The sequence below is a fragment of the Nyctibius grandis genome, chromosome 11 (genome assembly GCF_013368605.1).
Source record: "Nyctibius grandis isolate bNycGra1 chromosome 11, bNycGra1.pri, whole genome shotgun sequence".
In the NCBI taxonomy this organism is placed as follows: Eukaryota; Metazoa; Chordata; class Aves; order Nyctibiiformes; family Nyctibiidae; genus Nyctibius; species Nyctibius grandis.
In genome coordinates, this window is record NC_090668.1 from 4968169 (window position 1) to 4988728 (window position 20560).

At 58.6% G+C, this 20560-nt stretch overlaps 3 protein-coding genes across 11 annotated transcripts in view; 2 read left to right on the forward strand and 1 right to left on the reverse strand.

The window, feature by feature from the left end:
• Positions 1–8656, forward strand: part of CSNK1G1 (casein kinase 1 gamma 1) — a 127279-nt gene extending 118623 nt beyond the window's left edge. For 4 of the 7 annotated variants that reach the window (XM_068410172.1, XM_068410171.1, XM_068410175.1 and 1 more), the window contains 3 exons: positions 882–988; positions 3370–3393; positions 8456–8656. In XM_068410172.1, the coding sequence (XP_068266273.1) occupies positions 882–988; positions 3370–3393; positions 8456–8510 (186 nt within the window). In that variant the 3' untranslated portion in view covers positions 8511–8656. Of the gene's footprint in view, positions 1–881; positions 989–3369; positions 3394–8455 lie in introns of those variants that run through there. The other 3 variants (XM_068410174.1, XM_068410176.1, XM_068410177.1) reach the window with 2 other exon arrangements.
• Positions 8657–14486: 5830 nt separating this feature from the next.
• Positions 14487–16761, forward strand: PPIB (peptidylprolyl isomerase B). The gene is made up of 5 exons (XM_068410088.1): positions 14487–14663; positions 15026–15139; positions 15278–15371; positions 15970–16154; positions 16361–16761. Exons 1-5 carry the CDS (start codon positions 14508–14510, stop codon positions 16481–16483), a joined length of 672 nt encoding a protein of 223 aa, XP_068266189.1. The 5' UTR covers positions 14487–14507; the 3' UTR covers positions 16484–16761.
• Positions 16762–17078: 317 nt separating this feature from the next.
• On the reverse strand, positions 17079–20362 carry SNX22 (sorting nexin 22). 3 transcript variants are annotated; one of them, XM_068410091.1, is made up of 7 exons: positions 20140–20362; positions 19894–19972; positions 18034–18117; positions 17823–17927; positions 17646–17707; positions 17394–17467; positions 17079–17262 (listed from the first exon to the last, which is right to left on the reverse strand). In XM_068410091.1, the coding sequence occupies exons 2-7, from the start codon at positions 19960–19962 to the stop codon at positions 17165–17167; spliced, it is 492 nt and encodes a 163-aa protein (XP_068266192.1). In that variant the 5' UTR covers positions 19963–19972; positions 20140–20362; the 3' UTR covers positions 17079–17164. The 3 variants fall into 3 exon arrangements, with proteins under 3 accessions (XP_068266192.1, XP_068266191.1, XP_068266190.1); XM_068410090.1 differs by having other exon boundaries at positions 17400–17467; positions 17646–17740; positions 20140–20361; XM_068410089.1 differs by having other exon boundaries at positions 17646–17740; positions 20140–20360.
• Between the last annotated feature and the right edge of the window lie 198 nt (positions 20363–20560).

Genomic DNA, 20560 nt, shown 5'->3' on the forward strand with positions numbered 1-20560 from the left:
GGTCTCTCCAAACCAGGCACGTGATTCAAAGGCACCCAAGGAATCCCACAGCCTGCTAAGAGGGTGCAAAGAGACAGGAGCAAACAGAAGCTGTCCCTCAGATTTCCCATTCCCACAGCATCCCTTTGTTAAAGAAAATTGGCAGAGTCGGGGTCTCCAGGTTTGCTGACTCTATTGAGCAACTCACACTTGGACCACCACCACAGTGAATGGTGGTTAACAACAAAAACTCTACACCTTAGGCACTTTTCAGAACGCATTACATAAGATATAAAGTCTTTAGTACTTTTCCACAAATGCTTCCTGAATCTTCTCGTTTGTTAAAAATCCACCGCAATCTCAGCATGTCTCAGCTGGTTCTTGTCGTTCTGTTCCTCTTCATCATTCTGGCTTTGAAGTCTTCAGGGTCGTCTTGGTCACTTATCTCCTTGTTCATCTTCTGCACACACAGATCTTTTTACCGTCGAATTTTAAGAAGGCTTCAAGGTGTTCTATTAACTATATACCACAGTGTAGGCCTAAGCTGAGCGGTTTTCTACCTCTGTAGTCTCCTGCTCTTTTGATAAATGCTTATTTTCCGGACAATTATCTTTTGTTATATCCAAATTTCTAAGAAACTGCTGATGAACTTGACTGGGTTTTAAGCCAGCCCTGGAGGGGGCTATACAAGGGCTCAAGGAGCAGCATTATGGTTGCGATGTGGTTCTCAGACTTCCTGAGCACCTGTGGTTATTGTTTCCTTATTAATTTTTATCTAGGCCTAAAGTCTTTGATCTAAACATAAAGCAAAGCAAATCATTTCTTCTACACCTTGTCCAGGCGGGTGGAGACTCATCACATGCAAGGAGGCTTCGTTAACAGGGTGTTCATTTGTGTTTCAGGTGGTTAGTTCGACCAACGGGGAGCTGAACGTGGATGACCCAACGGGGGCACACTCCAACGCACCGATAACAGCGCAGGCGGAGGTGGAGGTGGTGGAGGAAGCTAAGTACGTTTGCTTTAGAAACGGGCTTTCCACTGATGTGGTCATTAATCCTCCTGCTGGGAAATGAGTGGAGATGTTTACCCCTGGTGAAGTACTCGATGCTCGTGTCCCATGCCCTTTTCCTTGCATATTGCTGCTTTTGTGCATGATGTCTTCAGTGCTGCTGCTGCTGCTGCTTCTTTTTGACACTTCTCATGGCTGGAGAATGAAAATCTTACTCAGAGCATGTACTAAAAGACAGACAGTAACACGAATACCGAAATAATGTGAATTGATTTCAGGAATCCCCTGTTCCCAAAGGAGAACGTGCTGTACTCTCGTGCTGAGAGCGTAGGAGTAGCTTGAGCACAGCTCGGTGAAGAGATGGTTGGTCTGAAAGTTAACACTTTTATTCCTGGTTGCAAGAAGTGGATGCCAGGTATCCAGAACGGTCCTAAAGGAATTCTTGCGGGAACGGGTAGTTCTCTCCGTGAGTTCTGTCGGTCCAGCCCAATGGAAGCTGAGTGAGAGAAACCAGAAGCAGCCCTCCTGCTTGCGGGGCAGAGCGTGCTCCCTCTGAGCTGACCTCTCCTCTGTAGCACGTGGTCAGAGTGAGAACTGATGGACAAAGTTGCTGCTTTTGACCATTTTGGCCTCCTTTGCACCCGTGCTGCATCTGGCACCGTCATGTCACCTTTTGCATGATCCCCAACATGGGACCTTCTTGCTGCCTCTAAACTAGAGCAGGACCCTAGCAGGTCACAGCATGATCCTGACATTCCCTGTGCCAGGGGTAAATAGGCCCCGGGGCTGCCTTGGAACTGGTCGGTGCTGTGACGTTGCCCAACTGCCCAGTTATAACTTGACTGGATGACACTGGTGTTGCTTGTCCCACATTGTTTGTCTCCACCTTTGTGGGAACCTCTGTCAGGAATGGCTTGTGGGAGGGTGAAGAGGAAGACTGGTAGGTGTGAGAAAGGGTGTGGTGATGGGAAAGGTCCCTAGGTATGCGTCAGGCTGAAGACAGTGCCAGTTGTCCTGAAGGTCTTCTGCTGTCTATTCCTCTGTCCCTTGGGAAGCACTTGTGCGTGATCGTGCTCGCTGCTAGCCGGCCGGGGCGTGATCCTGGCAGCAATGTGCCCGTGGACAGATACGCTTCCCCCTCCCAGCCAAAGGAGCGAGCCTTGGTTTTGGTGCAGGCTCCTCATCAAGTATGGCAGGGTGGGGGAGACCTTGAGGTGCAACCTTGTAGATTGGGCAATGTTCCTATTAGATATGGGCAGAGTGGCCTGCAGAGACCACTGGTTTGGCATTACAGGCTCTCTTTTGGTCAGACTGAAATGGGTGTCCCCTGGGCACGTGGGTTGGGGGTGCTCCTAGAAAGGATGGGGCAAATTGCCACCCTTAACGGTTCTTGATACAAGAAGCCAACGCAAGGAAGAGCCAGCTTTAAGATGGGACCACCTTCAGCCTGCGTATCTGCAACGCCGTGTTCAGCGAGGCCAGGGTTCAGACCCCGCACCCGTGTACAGGGGAGATGTCAAGACAGGTGAAAAGGAGCGTGCGAGGGCCGTGCTGCCCGAGCCATGTCTCGTGACGCGTGGAACTGTTCTGCCTCCCTCCAGCCCTTGTTTGTGTGGTCCCACATCGGCTTTGGAGGTGCTGGGAAGCAGAGCAGGGGCTGCTTTGCACTGACAGGCTCAGGGTCTCTCGTAAGCCCCAAGTGTAGTCCACTTCATTCCTCTTGCCACAGGGAGGGCTGGCTTCACCTTCACTTGCATCTGTGATCATAAACCCCCTCAGATATATGCAGAGGGCAAAGGATTTTTGGATTCTGCTCTGCAGCAAAGTGGGCCAGAAGGAGCTAGAAGGAGCTGGAGCTGGAGCTCTGTGTTTCGAGACAAGATGCAACAGCGGAAAGGTCTTTCCCTGGCACTCCTGGCAGGCAGAGGAGCTGTGCAAACGCTTCTGCTTTGGGGTACGCTGGAGATAAGCTCCTGATCCCGGCCATGGGTTTTCGCTGAAGGGCAGGTCCCAGGCGTAGATCTATGATCTGGCCCTTCTGCTGTTGGAGCTGCAGGGGACAAGAGCAGTCTCCTCTCCTGGTGGCCCTGAGCCCCTTTCTGATCCCAACCCCAGATAAGAACCTCATGGGGCCGGTGCCTTCATGGAAAAACGGTGTTTGTCAGAGGCCTTGAGACCCTGGAAAACGTGGCAGTTCTCAGCGGCGCCATGGCAAAGGCAGAGGTGGTATGAGGGCTGGGGGCGGGCGGCGGGCAGGCATGGTGTGTGTCTGCCAGTCTGCACTGCATGTTTGCATGGCTGCAGTGACATGCTTTCATCCCACCTCTGTGAACTAATTGCTCTTTCTTCCTTTCTGTGTTTTTTCTCTACACTCTCTGTAGCTGCCTGAAAATGCTCAACTTGTGGTGAGTCCCTCTCTCCAGTCCACATGCAAGGGGGAGCGGACCAGACTAGACTGGGGTTGGCAAAATCAAACCAACCAAACCCTAAAAAGGCACAAAGTCAAAGCCAACCCAGAGCTGTTTTGATTTTAGGGCCGTGCTGAGGACCACACGCAATATTGGGGAGGGTGTGGGCTGTGTCTGAGCGGCCGCATTAGGCCGAGCAATTTGGCTGATCTCTGAACTGACGGGTGCAAAAGATGGATTTTAATCCTTTTCTGTTTGGCTTACCATCTCCCCCAAACTGTTACGTCCGTGAGCAGATGATGTCTAATGGAGTTGGGCAGAGTCGGGACCAGGCTCGCCGAGCGTCTTGCAGGAATTCCTCACGCAGACGGTTACGAAGGGAAAAGCCAGCGCTGGGTACCAAGGGGGCCAGTCACTTCCTCGGAGAGTTGTCTCTATATAGCCAGGGCCTGTATCGTTAGAGAGGGTGGAAAGACGTGGCCGTGGAGTCCTCGTTAGTGACAGAGCCCCTGCTTGGAGAGGGTGGCTGGGAGATGGCTCCTTTCCAAAAACCCTGCAGCTGCCAGCCGAGGGTGCCGGGGAACTGGCTTCTCCAGGAAAGAAGGGACGGAGGGGTTGGGATTAGCACTGGTCCAAGCCCAGCTCAGGCATATGTACGGTTTCATCAGGGTTTTGAAGCCACAGCTTTAGCGTCCCAGTCTCGAGGTGTCCCATGGAGGTGTTCCCTCCCTCCCTTGCCCCTTGGGGAATCCACGTACCCAGGAAGCGGAGGCCCAAGCGGAGACTCGGATGAGGAGTTTTTAGGTCCTAGAGAGGGTTGATGGGTGGGAATCGCTACGGAGCGAGGTGACAAAGCCCGTGTGTGGCGAGGAATGTCCTTGTTGGATGGGAGACTGACCGCCTCTGCCCTGCTCTCCATAGGCATTGCCTCCAATACCTCTGGCATCTCTGGCTTCTCTGTATGTCGTAGTCTGGGGCTGTTCTCTTGGGCATTGTCTGCATGCAGAGAGATCACGTTCTGTAATTGTCAGCCTGCCTTATCCTTTTATGTTGGTGTTTTGCCTCTGCCTGTCTGAACTGCCCGGACTTCCTTTCCTGAACCCTTCCCTGGACCTCTGAGTAACAGCCTAAAAAGACAGTCACAAGGAAAACCAGCCCGAAGTCAGTCAGCTCCCTTCGTTGGGTGCCCAAGGAAACGAGTGCTGCTCAGCCCTCTTCTTCCCTTACCCACTGCATGCAAAATCATAACAACTCGTGCATTTTCCATCCTCTCTCCCCATTACGTTCCCCACCCCATTGCCCAAGTCGTGAAGGAAGGTGGCTGCTGTGGGAGAGAAACACTTGCGAGAGGTTAAAGCAGGAGAGGGTGGCAGATGGTGCGGGACAATAAAATGCAAGAGCAGTCCTGGGGTGGGGGGGGTGAGAGTGCCAGCCGTGCACAGGAGCCTGGGTTGGGTGATGCTTCACACTGCAAACGTCAGGCTAGGTGGGTGGTGACGGAGTGGTCACAGGTTGCTCTAAGCCCGTGTTCCTGCAGGGACAAGTGCTTTGCGTTTTCTCTCTGCTCACCTCCAAACTGGGCCTGTTTAGGAACCTAAAGACGAATCGCGGACATTAAACTTCCCCTGGCCATTAGTCCGTGCGGACCAGAGGAACGTGCGGTGGGAGGTGGCCCTCCTCTCGCTGCGGCTGTTTGAGCTCTCCATGGGGTAGGGAGTTTCGGTCTCCCCAGCAGATGATCTGTGCTGGCAGGCTGGTCTCACAGCGGGGGGTGGTGGTCGCCCATTGCTTTTGCACCCTGTAGTAAGGCTGGTGCATCCGGGGGCAAGCACCTTCTGGGCTGCGAGTCAGAACGAATCTGCTCCTCCAGCTCTGAGAGGATAGAAGTGTAACGCCGACGTTTCAGAGCCATGAAGGACCCGACAGAAAATGATTTGGAGAAGTTGTTCCAGTGTTTTTGAATGCTTTTTGTCACCCTACCTGACCCTCAAGGCAGGATGGTGAGCACTCGCCTGAGAGCAAGGGCTGCAGCTCCGGCTCAGGGATCTGCACCATCGACCCCAGCCGTGGCCAACGCCTCCACCCAGACAGAGCTGCTGGAGTGCAGACCTCGGGCTGCGGGAAGTGCCTGGGTCTTTTGCCTGGGGCAGGGATGGTGGAGGGCCTCCTGCAGGAGGTGGCTGAGCTGCAGGAGGCAGTTGGGAGGCTGTGTGACATCAAGGAGGCTGAGAAGTTGGATGCTGGGGTTCAAGTGCAGTCTGCAGTGGCCCCGCAGTCCATGGCCAAACAGCCAAAAACCCCCCCAGCGGCACACTCGGAAGGGGGGATAAAACTGCAGGAGAATGGAGGGTTGTAAAGGCAAGAACCATCAGGAGGAAGAAACTTCTCCCAAAGCCTGAGGTGCCCCTGCAGAACCGCTTCAGTCCTCTGCAGTCTGAGGAGGAAAGACCCGCCGCATCGGGAGAGACGCTGGAGCCCAGTGTGGCCCCCGTATAAAGACCAGTGCTACCAAGAAACAGTGACGGGTGATAGTGGGAGGTGACTCTCTACTGAGGGGCACAGAGGCACCCATCTGCCGACCTGATGTGCTCTCTAGAGAGATGTGCAGCCCATGGACTATTACCCGCTGCTGCTGTTTCACGTGGGCACCAGTGATACAGCCAAGAGCAGTCTGAGAAGTATCAAGGAGGACTACAGAGCCCTGGGAGCAGTGGTAAAGGACTCTGGGGCCCAGGTAGTTTTCCCATCGATCCTCCCAGTCAAAGGGAGGGGGACTAAAAGGGACAGTCGAATTAGGCAAATCAACACATGGCTACAGGGCTGGTGCCACAGCCAGGGGTTTGGCTACTTAGACCACGGGGCTCGTTTTGAGAAACCTGGTCTTCTGGCAGCCGATGGGGTCCATCGTCAGAGAAGGGGAAGACCATCTTGGGTCGTAGGCTAGCCAAGCTGGTAAAGAGGGCTTTAAACTAGATTTGCCGGGGGAGGGGATCCTCAGTCCCTCCCAATTCAGCCAGTCCGATGCCAGGGCCAGTAATAGGTGCCCAGAGACTGGAGAAGGATGGCAGGTCAGCACGAGAGTGCCGGAAGAGCCACAGATAGGAATTTCAGGCCCAAGGCAGCTTCGTCGACGTAGCAGACGCCCACTATAACGTCTCCCGTCCCTGCCCGCCCTTTAATCCTGACCCATAAGCTCTCCGTTGGCCCCTTCTCCATCCCAGACAGAGCTCCGTGCACTCAAACTGGTCATTGACATTGAGGGCAACACCCTCTCCTCGCCTCCCCTGCCTGTCCTTCCTAAAAAGCCCGTATCCCTCCATTCCAACGCTCCAGTCGTCAGAGTCATCCCACCATGTCTCTGATGCCAGTAAGGTCGTAGCCTTGCAGGTATGCGCACGTCTCGAGCTCCTCTTGTTTGTTCCCCATGCTCCGTGCGTCTGCGTAGAGGCATTTCAGTTGGGCCTTGACAGGCTGGAGAGCTGGGCCTGTGCAAAGCGCATGAAGTTCAACAAGGCCAAGTGCAAGGTCCTGCACTGGGTCGGGGCAATCCCAAGCACAAACACAGGCTGGGTGGAGAATGGATTGAGGGCAGCCCTGAGGAGAAGGACTTGGGGTGATGGCTGACGAGAAGCTCACCATGAGCTGGCAACGTGCGCTGGCAGCCCACAAAGCCACCTGTGTCCTGGGCTGCATCTCCAGCAGCGTGGCCAGCAGGGCGAGGGAGGGGATTCTGTCCCTCTGCTCCGCTCTCCTGAGACCCCCATGCAGTGCTGCGTTCAGCTCTGGGGCCCCCAACAGAAGAAGGACGCGGAGCTGTTGGAGCGAGTCCAGAGGAGGCCACGGAGATGCTCAGAGGACTGGAGCCCCTCTGCTCTGGAGACAGGCTGAGAGAGCTAGGGCTGTTCAGCCTGGAGAAGAGAAGGCTCCGGGGAGACCTTCTAGCACCTTCCAGTACCTGAAGGGGCTACAGGAAAGCTGGAGAGGGGCTTTTTACAAGGGCATGGAGTGATGGGACGAGGGCAAATGGGTTTAAACTGAAAGAGGGGAGATTGAGATGAGATCTTAGGAAGAAATTCTCTCCTGTCAGGGTGGTGAGACCAGGTTGCCCAGAGAAGCTGGGTCTGCCCCCTCCCTGGCAGTGTTCAAGGCCAGGTTGGATGGGGCTGGGAGCAACCTGGTCTGGTGGAAGGTGTCCCTGCCCATGGCAGGGGGTTGGAACTGGATGATCTTTAAGGTCCCTTCCAACCCAAAGCATTCTGTGATTCTATAAAGCCAAGTAATTCTGTAGGAAGCCAGCAGGCACAGAAAGCCTGGGCGACTGCTTTCAGCGTATCCCACAAGTGAAACCACCACTCTTCATGGTTCAGCTGCGATGGGCATTTTTCTCCCCACCTCAGCCTCCACTATCCATCCTTCTTGCTTCCCCTGATCCCCGGGCGCTGTGCACCTCCCTCGCATTGGATGGGGGAAGAAGCAGGGGTTCCGCATAGCGGCACCCAATGATTTATCCAAGGTGGAAGATCTGGTTGTTGTGAAAGGTTCAGTAAAGAAACCTGGTCCATGAGCCAAGATCTCTTTGTCACTTGTCGTTTTAGTGAACGGTGGTGAAAACCATGTGTCTCGTAGCTGGGAAGAGCAGCCAGGGCTCACCGTCCCAGTCCGCTTCCTCCAGGGTTCGGACAGAGGGAGCGGAGCATCTGCATCCTGGTTTTATGCTTTCCCAGATGGCTCCTTGTGTTCCTGCCCCAGTCGGGCCTCGGGAGGGAGACAGCCCTGCCCTCAGGGGCTGCGCCCCACTGTCACCCGCAGCCTTTGGGCGGCGGGACCCCCCCCAGCGTGTGGCTACCCGCCTTTGCTGGACTACCAGTCCGGGCTGGTGGTGTCAACCATCCACCAGCACCTGCCAACCGTCCCATGGGACGGCAGGTGTGGCTGGGCCTCGGGCCGGGCGCGCGGCGGTGCTGTTGCATGCGGCTGAGCGGAGGGAAGGCCGGGGTGGCGGGGGACCTTCCCGAGGTGCCGGGCGCGGGGCTCACTTGCCTTGTCCTTTGTGCCCCAGGTGCTGCTGCTTCTTTAAGAGGAAACGGAAGAAGACGGCTCAGCGCCACAAGTGACCGGTGCCTCCTGGGCCTTGCAGGAACCACCGCGCCTGCAGCTCCTGCCCTGTCTCACTGGAAGGGGCTTCTCTGTAGGGGGGAGGAGGAGGAAGCATAGGAGGAAGAGAGGAAAAAAAAATAAAAGTGACATTTTAAACCAAAAACCAGAAGAAAACGTTCCAAAACAAACCACTCTGGGGTGGATTTGCTGAATGGTCTCCCTCGTTCGCTCCAAGCCTGAAGCTCCTTTTGGGACCAGGACTGTGGCTGGCTCAGGTCTTGGTCGCCCTGGGAGGGGGGCTGGCTGGCTGACCCTCCTTCCCGTCAGTTACGGCGAAGGCATCGTTCACGCAAACCTGAGGACTGTGCTTAGTTCCTGCTCACTTTCCTCCCCTCCCTCCCCTGCGCTCTCTGCTCCTCTGGCCTCCTCCCTCCTTAATTAAGCAAAGAAATACCGTAGGCTCTATCAGCGAGAGGGCAGGAGGCCGCGGCGCGGGCAGGAGTGGCGTGGGAGAAGGGCCTGACTGCTGCAGCTGTGAGAGACGGGTTCCCTTTTCAGCTCCTTGGGAACAGGTACACTGTAATGTGCAAGCTGTGAGAAATTTGCAATCTACTGTTCCAGTTAGGGTTTTATTTCCCCGCTCCCTTGACGCCTCCCTCCTCTGACGGTAACAGAGCAATGTGGATTGTTTTAAAGAAGCTGACGTCGTTGCACTTTTTATTATTTTTAGCATTTACAGATGCACATTGTATCTGTGGATGTCTGCGTGGCCGCGCGGTGCCGGCGCAGACAGACATTCAGCTGGGAAGATGGTGGGGTGCGAAGAATGCCCTCGAGTGGGGATGTCGATGACATCCGCGCGACCCTCGTGCCAGACTGGGCTTCCCGACGCCTGCCGTGGGCCGTGCGCTGAGGAAAGCATACTTGAATTTTTTCAATCACCCTTTCTAGCTGCCAGTGAATGTCCCTACCGTGGTTTCCTACGCCGTGCCTGGCCCAGCCAGCCAGGAGACGCGAGGCCGTAGCCCGGCGTTGGCAGGAGGGAGCGGCGTCAGCTTTGCTGGGCTGGAGGAGTTTGCGCTGGTTTAAGAGGCAGATCTGGATTAAGGTAACTGGGAGGCAGCCGTTTCCCAAAATGTAGGTGTTTCTCGGTGTGGGCAAGCAGGCAGCCTTCTCAGATCCCTCTGCTAGGGCGGTTGTGAACACGTACCTCCTGCGAGAAGACATTAGCAGCAGCAAAGCTTCCCCGGCAGGGGAGAGGCCACTTCACTGCCTTAACACTGATCTCATCTCCAGATGGTCAGATGGGTTTGACTGGAATAGCCTTCACGTCCTCTCTGCGAGCGTGGGGCTGGGGCACGGGGGACGCCAGCCCACCCCACAGGAGAAGCCACGGTCCTCATGCACCGCTTTTGAGCCAAAACCTATAGCTAGCAAAGGGCTTGGGGCGCTTTGCACATGTGTAAACAAATAAAAATCTTGCATCCTGCTGCAGCGTTTTCAAACCGGGAGGAGGCCGAGGCTGCCCCAGGGGTTACCGCAGACGTGGAAGGGCTGTGGGAGAACTTGAGCAGCTTTAGGGGAGGTTGTGACTAGGTTCCTTGTACTTTGTCTTTTCACGTGTGACACCTGACAAGGCTGGGACTGTTCGCTTAAGGGACTTCGCTTGTCATAAACTTGGGCCTGGCTCACCCCAAAAATCCCAGAGAGCATGAAGGGAGGAAAGGGAGAGACTAGATCTCATTATCTTTTATTTTTTTTAATGATGATCTGCGTAGCTTGGAGTTTGTGGAGCAGCATTCACGGGACGTTCGGTTCCCCTGGCTGGGCAGAAGTGGGCTTAGAGGGCAGGAGATCATCCTGGGCAGGGAGCTTCTGGGCTTGCTCTTCGTGCATGCCTAAAGCAGGCAGAGGTGTGGTGCCAGAGTGGAAAAGCCTGGTTCCTCACCGGGATCCCCGTAGGGCGTCTCTTCACCATCCTCCGCTGCGTTCTCTCCATGCCTTATCCCGACGAGCACGGCTCGGAGGCGCAGAGCTCTTCGCTTGTGCGCCCACCACGCGTGCACCCCCCTTCTCGTTCTGCACCGCGCTTTCCTCCAGCCGTACCGTGGGCCGGGGCAGGGAGGGCAGCGCTCACCTCCCGCAGGCGCGTGCCGGGGCGCTTCGCCCTCTCATCCCCTCCTGCCAGAGGGAGGACAGGGACCATGGCCGTGTTCCACCCTTCTCTTTCCACCCTCCTCCGCTGGCAGTGGCTCCCAGAAGCCCGGTGGCTCTGGCACAGGCGTTCCCCTCTCTGCTGTAGGAAACCATGGTTTGGTGTCTTGGAAGGGGGCGAAAGGGGCACAGGCGCTCCCCGGGAAGCGGCCCTGCCCGCTGCAGACGGAGCCGGGTCCTGAGACACTTCTGTTGCTGCCCTCCCAAGCCCCACTAAGTGCCTGTCACCAGAACTCGATTCCTTCTGCAGCTCCTGCCGTGTTTGGTCATTCCTCGCTGCCCCCGGTCAAGGGGCAGCTTGTAGTTGCAGCATATGTGTTTGCAGGGTGAGGGAGGGCGGGGGGGGGAAACTCAGCAGTTTTTGTTCTTAAATGTTTTGGGTTTTGTTTTTGTTTTTTTTTTAAAGTGAATGTATTTGATTGTTTAGAAACTTCCCTGACCTTGTTTTTAAGTGGGTTGGTTTGAAAGTTGTTTCACAGTGACCCACTACCGCTTCTCTCTGGAGCTACGATGTTCTTTTAATCCTACGGTGATGTGTGTGTAGGGGAGGACTGTCCCCCCCACGGCATGCTGGTAATGCTCGCTTGTACCAAGCCCTCTTGCACTATAATCGTACGTTGGACTCTTCAGTAGGGCAAAGATGTGGGGTGGCTTTTTTTAAAGAAAAAAAAAAATAAAATAAAAGGAAAATAAAGCAGGTTAACAGCAAGTCCTGTCCTTGAGGAACCGGCTGTCCCCAGGGAGCTCAGAGGTGACTAGGAGACACAAGCCAGACTGAGCCAACCATGCTGTGGTAGGAAGCAGGGCATTAAGCCTACCTGGGCAAACTCTCCTCTCCTCGCCAGAAGTCGTTACAGCTGGGAGACCCCAGGGGCGCGAGGGGAGGGCTCTCGGGCCCACGCGGTGGGGGGCATCCGGCGCCGTGCTGGCCTCCCCGATGTCTCTCTCCCATGGTGTGGCCCACCAACGTTGCGATGCAGTCTTCTGAGGTATCAAGTGAGATGATTATTATTTTTTTTTTCAATAAAACATTGCACTGCTGCATTGTTCTCCATGAACTGACGTATTTATTACCTCTTCCTGACAGCGTCGCTTCTGTTTTCTTTTAGTTTGCTTCTGTTGGGCGCTCTTGGTAGCCCTCCTCTCCTGTGAGAAGCTCTGAGCCCTCCTTTGAGGGGCAGATGCACCACATGGGATCTTGCGGGACTTTCTCAACACTTTGTGCTTTGCAGCCATGGATGGCTCAGCCCCACAGAGCTTGGCCAAGGCATGGTGGCACTTATTTCTCTTGTGCCTCCACATGCCTGCCGCAAGCATTCTGAGTAGCAGAATGGCTAAACCATTGGTGACTTGGACCACAAAGATGTGAACCACCCGAAAACATGCTGTTGCGTGGTCCCCGTGTCTCTGGAATACCATCTACAGCTGCTGCCTTAGGGTTTTCCAGCATGCAAATAGCTGCTGCTCATTTATTTTCAGTACAGAAGCCACCTATTAGCCAACCAGTGTGTTGTAAAAGCAGCTTTCACTGTACCTGGGCAGGGAGAGCACCTGCAGCGCAACTCCTGCTCTTAGAACTGCTTCACACCAGCATCTTCGTTGGGACGCTTTTTCTCCTTCCATTTACCAGCCTTAAAACATAGTATTTTTTAGCATGAACTTTCATTTCCCATTCCCCAAAATTAGTCTTGGGAGTGCTCTAAGAAGGAAGCCAAACCTCAAGCTTTATTTCCCTGGCCCTTGGAAACATTCACCTCCACCAGGCAGCTCCTTTAAAGGTTTCTATGATAGGCGATTAACACCAACCCAGATCTATTTGAGTAGACATTGAAAAAAAAGTAATTCCCATGTATTCAGCTAACTCTGGTACTTGTGAACAACGGCGCTATGCTAGACATGAGCACCTGCAACACCACGAACGCTTCTGTGCGCTTTCAGCCTGACCAAATCTAGGATTTAAGAGAAATTTGGGCCTCTCTGATGAAGAGCGTTCTCCTTTCTTTAGCTTTATCACGCAGCCTCGCCCAGTCTTCAGTCTAGCCCAGGAAAGAGTAGACAGGGCCAGGTCCCAGCAGCCCCTCTCCCCGCCGCACCCTCGCAGGGGCTGCCTCACGACAAAGCTCCGTCTGTGCAGCGGGGTGGGCTGCACCAAGGGCAAGGCCACGTCCTCCCGCTGCCGGGCCGGGAGCGGCGAAAGGCCCTGGGGACGCCAAGTCGTCATTTACTGTGTCTGTTTAATGTCCCATCCTCTGCCGGGGGCGGGGATGCAGGTGTCGCCGGTTGTTCCTTTTACTGACCAGGTGATAAAACCAGTGAGGAGTGGCGTTCCTCAGGGGTCGGTATTGGGGCTGGCGCTGTTTAACATCTTTGTAGGTGACGTGGACAGTGGGATTGAGTGCATGCTCAGCAAGTTTGCCGACGACACCAAGCTGTGTGGTGTGGTCACCATGCTGGAGGGAAGGGATGGCATCCAGAGGGACCTGGGCAGGCTGGAGAGGTGGGCCTGTGTGAACCACATGAAGTTCAACAAGGCCAAGTGCAAGGTCCTGCATGTGGGTCGGGGCAATCCCAAGCACTAACACAGGCTGGGTGGAGAATGGATTGAGAGCAGCCCTGAGGAGAAGGACTTGGGGTGATGGGTGATGAGAAGCTCACCATGAGCCGGCAACGTGCGCTGGCAGCCCAGAAAGCCAATGGTGTCCTGGGCTGCATCCCCAGCAGCGTGGCCAGCAGGGCGAGGGAGGGGATTCTGCCCCTCTGCTCCACTCTCAGGAGACCCCCCCCTGCAGTGCTGCGTCCAGCTCTGGGGTCCCAACTGAAGAAGGACACGGAGCTGTTGGAGCGAGTCCAGAGGAGGCCACTGAGATGATCCGAGGGCTGGAGCCCCTCTGCTCTGGAGACAGGCTGAGAGAGCTGGGGCTGTTCAGCCTGGAGAAGAGAAGGCTCCGGGGAGACCTTCTAGCACCTTCCAGTACCTGAAGGGGCTACAGGAAAGCTGGAGAGGGGCTTTTTACAAGGGCATGGAGTGATGGGACGAGGGGGAACGGTTTTAAACTGAAAGGGGAGATTTAGGTTAGGTATTAGGAAGAAATTCTTTGCTGTGAGGGTGGGGAGACACTGGCCTAGGTTGCCCAGAGAAGCTGTGGCTGCCCCCTCCCTGGCAGTGTTCAAGGCCAGGTTGGATGGGGCTTGGAGCAACCTGGTCTGGTGGAAGGTGTCCCTGCCCATGGCAGGGGGCTGGAACCGGACGATCGTTATGGTCCCTCCAACCCGAACCCGTCTGTGACATTGGAAGGGGCTGCCCAGGGAGGTGGTGGAGTCACCATCTCTGGAGGTGTTTAAGAAAAGACTGGACATGGCACTTAGTGCCCTGGTCTAGTTGACAGGGTGGTGTAGGGGCAGCGGTTGGACTCGATGATCCCAGAGGGCTCTTCCAACCTGATTGATTCTGTGATTCTGTGATTCGCGCTTCCTCCCGCCGCCGGCGCGCGCCCCCTCAGCGCCCGCCGCGCGTGCCCGCCCCTCACAGCTCACCGCCCCGGCCCCGCCTCTTTCTCCGCGGCAGCCAATCAACGCGCCGCTCCTCTCCTGATTGACAGCGCCGCGGCTACCGAGCGAGGGGCAACGTGGCATCCGCCCGGCGGCTCACGCCGGTGCCGCCCCCGCCCGGCTGGAAGGTGCTTTCCTCTCCCCCCCCCCCCTCCTGCAGCTGTTGGTCGCGCCCGGGCGACTGGAGCGGGCGGGCGGGGAGCGGCGCGTACCACTGCGCGGCGGGGGCGGGGGGCGCGGGGCGGGGCCGGATGCAGGCGGTGCGGCGGGCGCTGTGGCCGGGCTGCGAGCGGCGCAGGATGAGGGTGCTGGTGGCGGCGGCGGCGCTGGGCGCTGCCCTCCTGCTCCTCCTGCCCGCTGCCTCGAGGGCCGACGAGCGCAAGAAGGGACCCAAGGTCACCGCCAAGGTCGTGGGGGGGGGAACCCGGTGGGGAAGGGCCTGGGCGGGGGTGGGGGGACCTGGGGTGAGGGAGGCCTGGGGGGGGCCTGGGGTGAGGGAGGCCCGGGTGGGGCTAGGGGGGCCTGGGGTGAGGGAGGCCCGGGTGGGGTTGGAAGGGCCTTGGGGTGAGGGAGGCCCGGGTGGGGTTGGAAGGGCCTTGGAGTGAGGGAGGCCCGGGTGGGGTGGCGGAGGCCTGGCCCAGCGAGGTTAGGCCTGGTTGGATGTGGTGGGTCAGACCTGGGGGGGGTTGTTTTGGCCCAGCAAGGTGAGGCTGGCTCCGCTGATGCCCTCCCCGCCCCAACCTACCTCTTCCTCTCCCCCCTCCCCAAGGTGTTCTTCGACCTGCGGATCGGTGAGGAGGATGTGGGCCGCGTCGTCATAGGGCTCTTTGGCAAGACGGTGCCCAAGACGGTGGAGAACTTCGTGGCATTGGCCACCGGAGAGGTGAGGGGCCAGGGGTTGCCTGGCTGGGCCTCACTGGGCCTCCTGGGAGGCTCCTGCTTGGCACCCTGGGGCACAGCTGGACAGAGGGAGCTCTGCCTCACCTTTACCTTACTCCATTGTCTCCCTCTCCACCCCCAGAAAGGATTTGGCTTCAAGGGTAGCAAGTTCCACCGTGTGATCAAGGACTTCATGATCCAGGGAGGAGACTTCACCCGTGGAGATGGCACTGGAGGTAAATTAGCCCCTGCCAGCCCAAGGATCTAGGTGCTGTCCCGAAACGAGACAGCAGCCACGCTCCCAACCCACTGCCTGGCTTCCCGCTGGGGACCAGCATGGAACTGGAGCACGGTGCCGCAGTGGGAACAAGCTAGGCGCGCAGCTCGTGGAGACCTGGCCTCGAAGCAGAGCTTGGTGCTGGGGAGGGACGGGCTGGTTGGTACCTGAACATTACCCCTCTGGCCCGGGAGGACCTGGAGTTCCTCACTAAGAAAACTTGCCCCTGCAACAGCTGGTGCCTGTGCCAGGTGTCCTGGCTGCCAGGACACGTTTAGTCCGGTAGCGGCAGAGTTCAAACCTTCCACCAGCACTTAGCAAACAGTAAAGTTAATGGTATCAGCGTTTGGGCTTGTAAGCTCTTATCAGGTCTGCTCCTGCGCAGCTTCCTGCTCCAGTCCTTTGGGGCCATGATCTCTCCTGCCCAGCTCATGGGGTGCTTTTAGCTCCCTCTGGTAGCTCCCAGTTCCCTGAACCCAGCCCGTGGAGAGAGCCACCATCATCACCCCTACCCTGACACACAGAGCAACGAAGCTTTTTTTTCCCCCTCCCCTTAGGAAAAAGTATCTACGGGGAACGCTTCCCCGACGAGAACTTCAAGCTGAAGCACTACGGCCCCGGCTGGGTGAGCATGGCCAACGCCGGCAAAGACACCAACGGTTCCCAGTTCTTCATCACCACGGTGAAGACGCCGTGGTTGGATGGCAAGCACGTGGTGTTCGGCAAAGTGCTGGAGGGCATGGTAAGGGGGTGATGGGGGCTGAGGGGGGGTGATGAGAGTGATTTATTCCCAGGGGGAGAGCGGGAGCGGGCAGAGGCTGCCCAAGCGAGGTGGCTGGGGGCAGAGCGCTGTGGAGAACAGGCTGGGAGGTGCCTTCTGGGATGGGGATGGTGCTGAGTCAGCTCTACCTGTGCCCAACCCCGCTCTCATGCCTCTGTTGTCGCCAGGACGTGGTGAGGAAGGTGGAGAACACCAAGACGGACAGCCGGGACAAGCCCCTGAAGGACGTCACCATCGCCGACTGCGGCACCATCGAGGTGGAGAAGCCATTCGCCATCGCCAAAGAGTGACCCACCCTCCCGGCTCCGCGACACGGTGCGGGGCCCTGCGCGCTGCGAGGGACCCGGCCACGATGGGCTGCGGGCCTGGGGCCACCCCACTCCCCTCGCCGTGGCGTTTCCCTGTCACCCCAGAGCGGGTGGGAGCAGCAGCAGAGCCGCTGTGCCCCACGGCCCCGCTGCCCGGCCTCACCACCGCCCTGCCGCCTTCCAGCCGGGCGCTGGCTCCTCTTCCATCACTTTTGTAAGAAGCACATGCACCAATAAACGTGACCAATGTGTTTTTTAAACGAGTCGCCTCTCTTCCGCTCTGGGAGCGGGGTGAAGTGCTCACCCACCCCTCAACCTTCCTCCTTCCCCGTTTCATCGAGCCGAGAGCGGCACCGAGCTTGGCCCCGCGTTCACGTTGCCGAATTAACAGGGTGCAGCCATCTTTTTGCCAATCAATCAAGCCCAAGTGATTTATTGCACCAAAACCCGGATGCTTGAGGGGTTTGCCAGCACGGTTCGAGGTCCGAAGGCTGCTACCGCAACCCCCAAAGGTCAGGGCAGAAGGCAGAGCTCCTGCTCTCCCCACGAAGGCACGTTGGATGGTGGTGGCTCCCCTTGGTGTCTCCCACCCAGTTTTCCAGCTCCATCCCAGCAGCGAGGAGTTATTTTTACCGCAGGGATCATTTTGGTGGCCCCGGGTGTTCAGGAGCCCGGCGGGCCGGTGGCTCGAGGCGCTGCCTGGCTCAGGGGGATGTAGAGGCCCTGCAGCACCCCACTGAGGATGGTGTCGGGGAGCGGGTCTGTGAGGAAAGGGGGGAGCTGGAGCAGCTTTGCTTCCGTCCCAGGCCCCGTTAAAAGGAAAAACACCTTTTGGGGGGGCCCAAAAGAACCTTTTCCCTTAGTTTTGGGGCCCTGCGGTCCCACTCCTTACTGGTACCCAGTGGCCGCACGTAGGGGTCAGTGCAGAAGCCGACAACAGGCCGCTGGGAGGGGAGGCGGACAGCACTGCCATGGGAGAGGGGACGTCAGCACCCGATGAAGGGTCCCTCTTTCACCCTGGCCACATGCCAGCCCCCTGCCTGTCCCCAGCCCCATGGCTTGGGGTGCTTCGGGGGACGATCGTGGCACCGTGGGGGATTAAACCAGCAGAGCCTGCTGGCACCATCACTGCTCTCCTACTCACGGGGCACCGCTGGCCTTGGGGTCCTGCTGGCAACGCCGCACCTTCAGGAAGTCCAGCACGTCCTGGGGCAGCTCCTCGTTGTAGTACAGGACACCCTGCCGTGCACCCAGGGTGGGGGGGGGGGGGGTAGCACCCCAAAAAAAAACCTCCCAAAGCCCCCGCCGGGCAGCACCTTACCCGGATGTAGAGCTCCAGGCCCTGCCGGCGCTGCTCCAGCGCTTTGGGCATCCAGTGGGGGACACGGCGAGGGGGGAAGTCGGGGACCTTGCAGGTCTTCTTGATCTAGGATAGATGGATGGCCACCACGGCAGCATGGACCGCCCCCCCCCGCCACTCCCACCGCCCCCCCGTGGAGCTGGTGTCCCCGGCGCGGTGCCGAGGGTCTCACCTGCTTGTGCAGCGCCTGGAACTCGCTGTAGCGTTTCACCACCGTGTGCCGCCGGCCATCGCACAGCACCTCCACCCTGAACACCTGCGCCGCGGGGTCACCCACTGCCACCCTCAGCGTCCTCCCCCAAGGCGGGTGAGGACCCCTGGGGACACTCAGGCAGGGGGACAGTCAGGGACCTCCAACCCCCTGGGAGCAGTGGGACCACCCATGCCAGGGGCAGGCAGGGACCATCAACACATGAAGCAAATGGGGACACCTTGGGGCAGGCAGGGACCACCTGCCCCTCCTGAGGACCCCCTAGGCCAGACCCCCCCCCCAACCACCCCTTCAAGGGTAGTGGGGTGTCATCATCATCACCATCACCACCACCACCACCACCATCATCATCATCATCCCCCAGCAGAGACCCCCTGGGGATGGTCATGGACCCTCCCCTTCCCATATCCATCCTCATCCTTGTCCCCTCCCCATCCCCTCTTCAAGGGCAGAGGGTCCCCCTTGGCAGGGATCTCCACACCCCTCCCTGGGGCATGTGGGGACACCCGAGGGGCACTTGGGGACCTCCAGACCCCAGAGGATTGGGGGGGAGCGGGGCACACTCCTGGGGCATATGGGGGTGTCTGGGGTGGGGGGGACAGGGACACTGCCACCCCCTGGGGCCAGTGGACACCAGCATCACCCACTCCCCCCATTCAAGGGTAGAGGGGCCTCAGGCAGGGCCCTCCACTCCCCAGACCCCCCTGTTCCCCCCACCCCACTCCCAGGGCAGACAGGACCCCTGAGATCAGGCAGGGACCTCTGACCCTTGAAGCATGTGGGGACACCCCAGTGGGGACTGTGGGGCCATCCCAACCCCCGGGGACAGGCAGGGGGGACCCAGAAGCAGACAGGGGATTGCCACCCACCCCCACCCCCCCAAGGGCCAGTGGGGATCCCCCCAGGCCAGGGATGTCCCCCCCCCTTTTTCAAGGCCAGAGGGCCACCAGGCAGGGGGACCTCAACCCCCTGGAGCCAGAGGGGACCCCATGGGACAGGGACCCCAAAATTACAGGGTTAAAGGGTGCTCTGACAGGGACGGACACACACACACCCCCCGGGGAACTTGGGGTCCTGCACCCCCAGGGGAAGAGACACCCACCCCCCCCCAACCCTTGGGGCAGACAGGACATGGGGGGAGATGGGACATGCAGAGCCCTCCAACCGCTCGGGCAAATGGGGCACCCTGGGGATGACAAGGACCCCCTGGGGCCAGAGGGGACCCCCCAGCCAGGGACACCCCTTTCAAGGGTAGAGGGTGACAAGGATCCTCTGGGTGCAGGCAGGGACCATCATTCCCCCCCCAAGAGAGATGGTGGCACCCTGGGGCAGACAGGGACCCCCACCCCCTCTGGGGCCAGAGGGGACCCCCCAGGGTAGAGGAACACTCCCACTTTCAAGGGCAGAGGGTGACCCTGGCAGGGACATCCCCCACCCCCCCGAGGCCAGAGACCTTTGCCCCCTGGGGTATATGGGGACCACCACCCCCCCCCCCGGGGGACACTTGGGGACCTCCAACCCCTGAGGTAGGTGGGGGCACCCGGGGGAGACAGGGACCCCCCCCACCCATTGGGACCAGAGGGGCCCACCCCCCCCCCCAAATGTAGAGGGTCTGTGCCCCCCCCCCCCCCCCCCAGCAGGGACCCTTGGGGACAAGCAGAGACCTCCACCCCCAGAGCATATGGGGGACACCTGGGGGGGCAATTCTAGACCCCCCAACCCCTGGGGTAGAGGGACACAACCCCCACCCACCCTTCCCAGGCAGGTGGGGACCCCCCTGGGGACAGCCAACCCCCCCCAGCCCCCCAAGGAGCCCCTCACCGTGTGTCCCTTGTCAGGGCTGCCTGTCGCTGCCTGGGGCTCCGCTGCCGGGATGGAGACGATGATCATGGCCCCGCTGCTGTTGGGGGGGGACAGCGGGGGTGGCCACCTCCGTTACCTCCCCCAGGCTCCGGGACTGAGGTCAGCCCCGCTCCGGGCCACCCACAGCCCCTGGGTACCCAGAGGACCCCAAAACCACCCCAAGGAAGGGAGCTGCAGCCCCCAACCCCAAATCCAGCACGTAACTGAGCCTGGAGGTCCCGTAGGGATCCGGCTCTATAGGGACAAGGGGAAAGGAAAGTGGGAAGTCGGCACCAGTCGCCTTTTCCCTTTTTTTAAGGGTATCGGTTTTGATTAAATCCAGCGCTGGGATCCTGGGAGGGGGTTTCAAGGAGCCAGAGCTGCCCCTTGCAGCATCATGACCCCATGGTGGCTTCTGGAGGTGCCAGGTCCCTCCCCCAAATCCCACGGCGCAGCCCCCGCTGAGCTCAGCTCCTAAAAACAGCCTCCCCGAAGGCAGGCAGAAAGCCAGAGCTTCAGCAGGAGGCAGGACAGGTGGCTGGGGCAGTGCCCAAGGTCACCCACGTCCCCAAAAGCTTCAGCAGGAGGCAGGAGAGGTGGCTGGGGCAGTGCCCAAGGTCACCCACATCCCAGCACACCAAGGCTC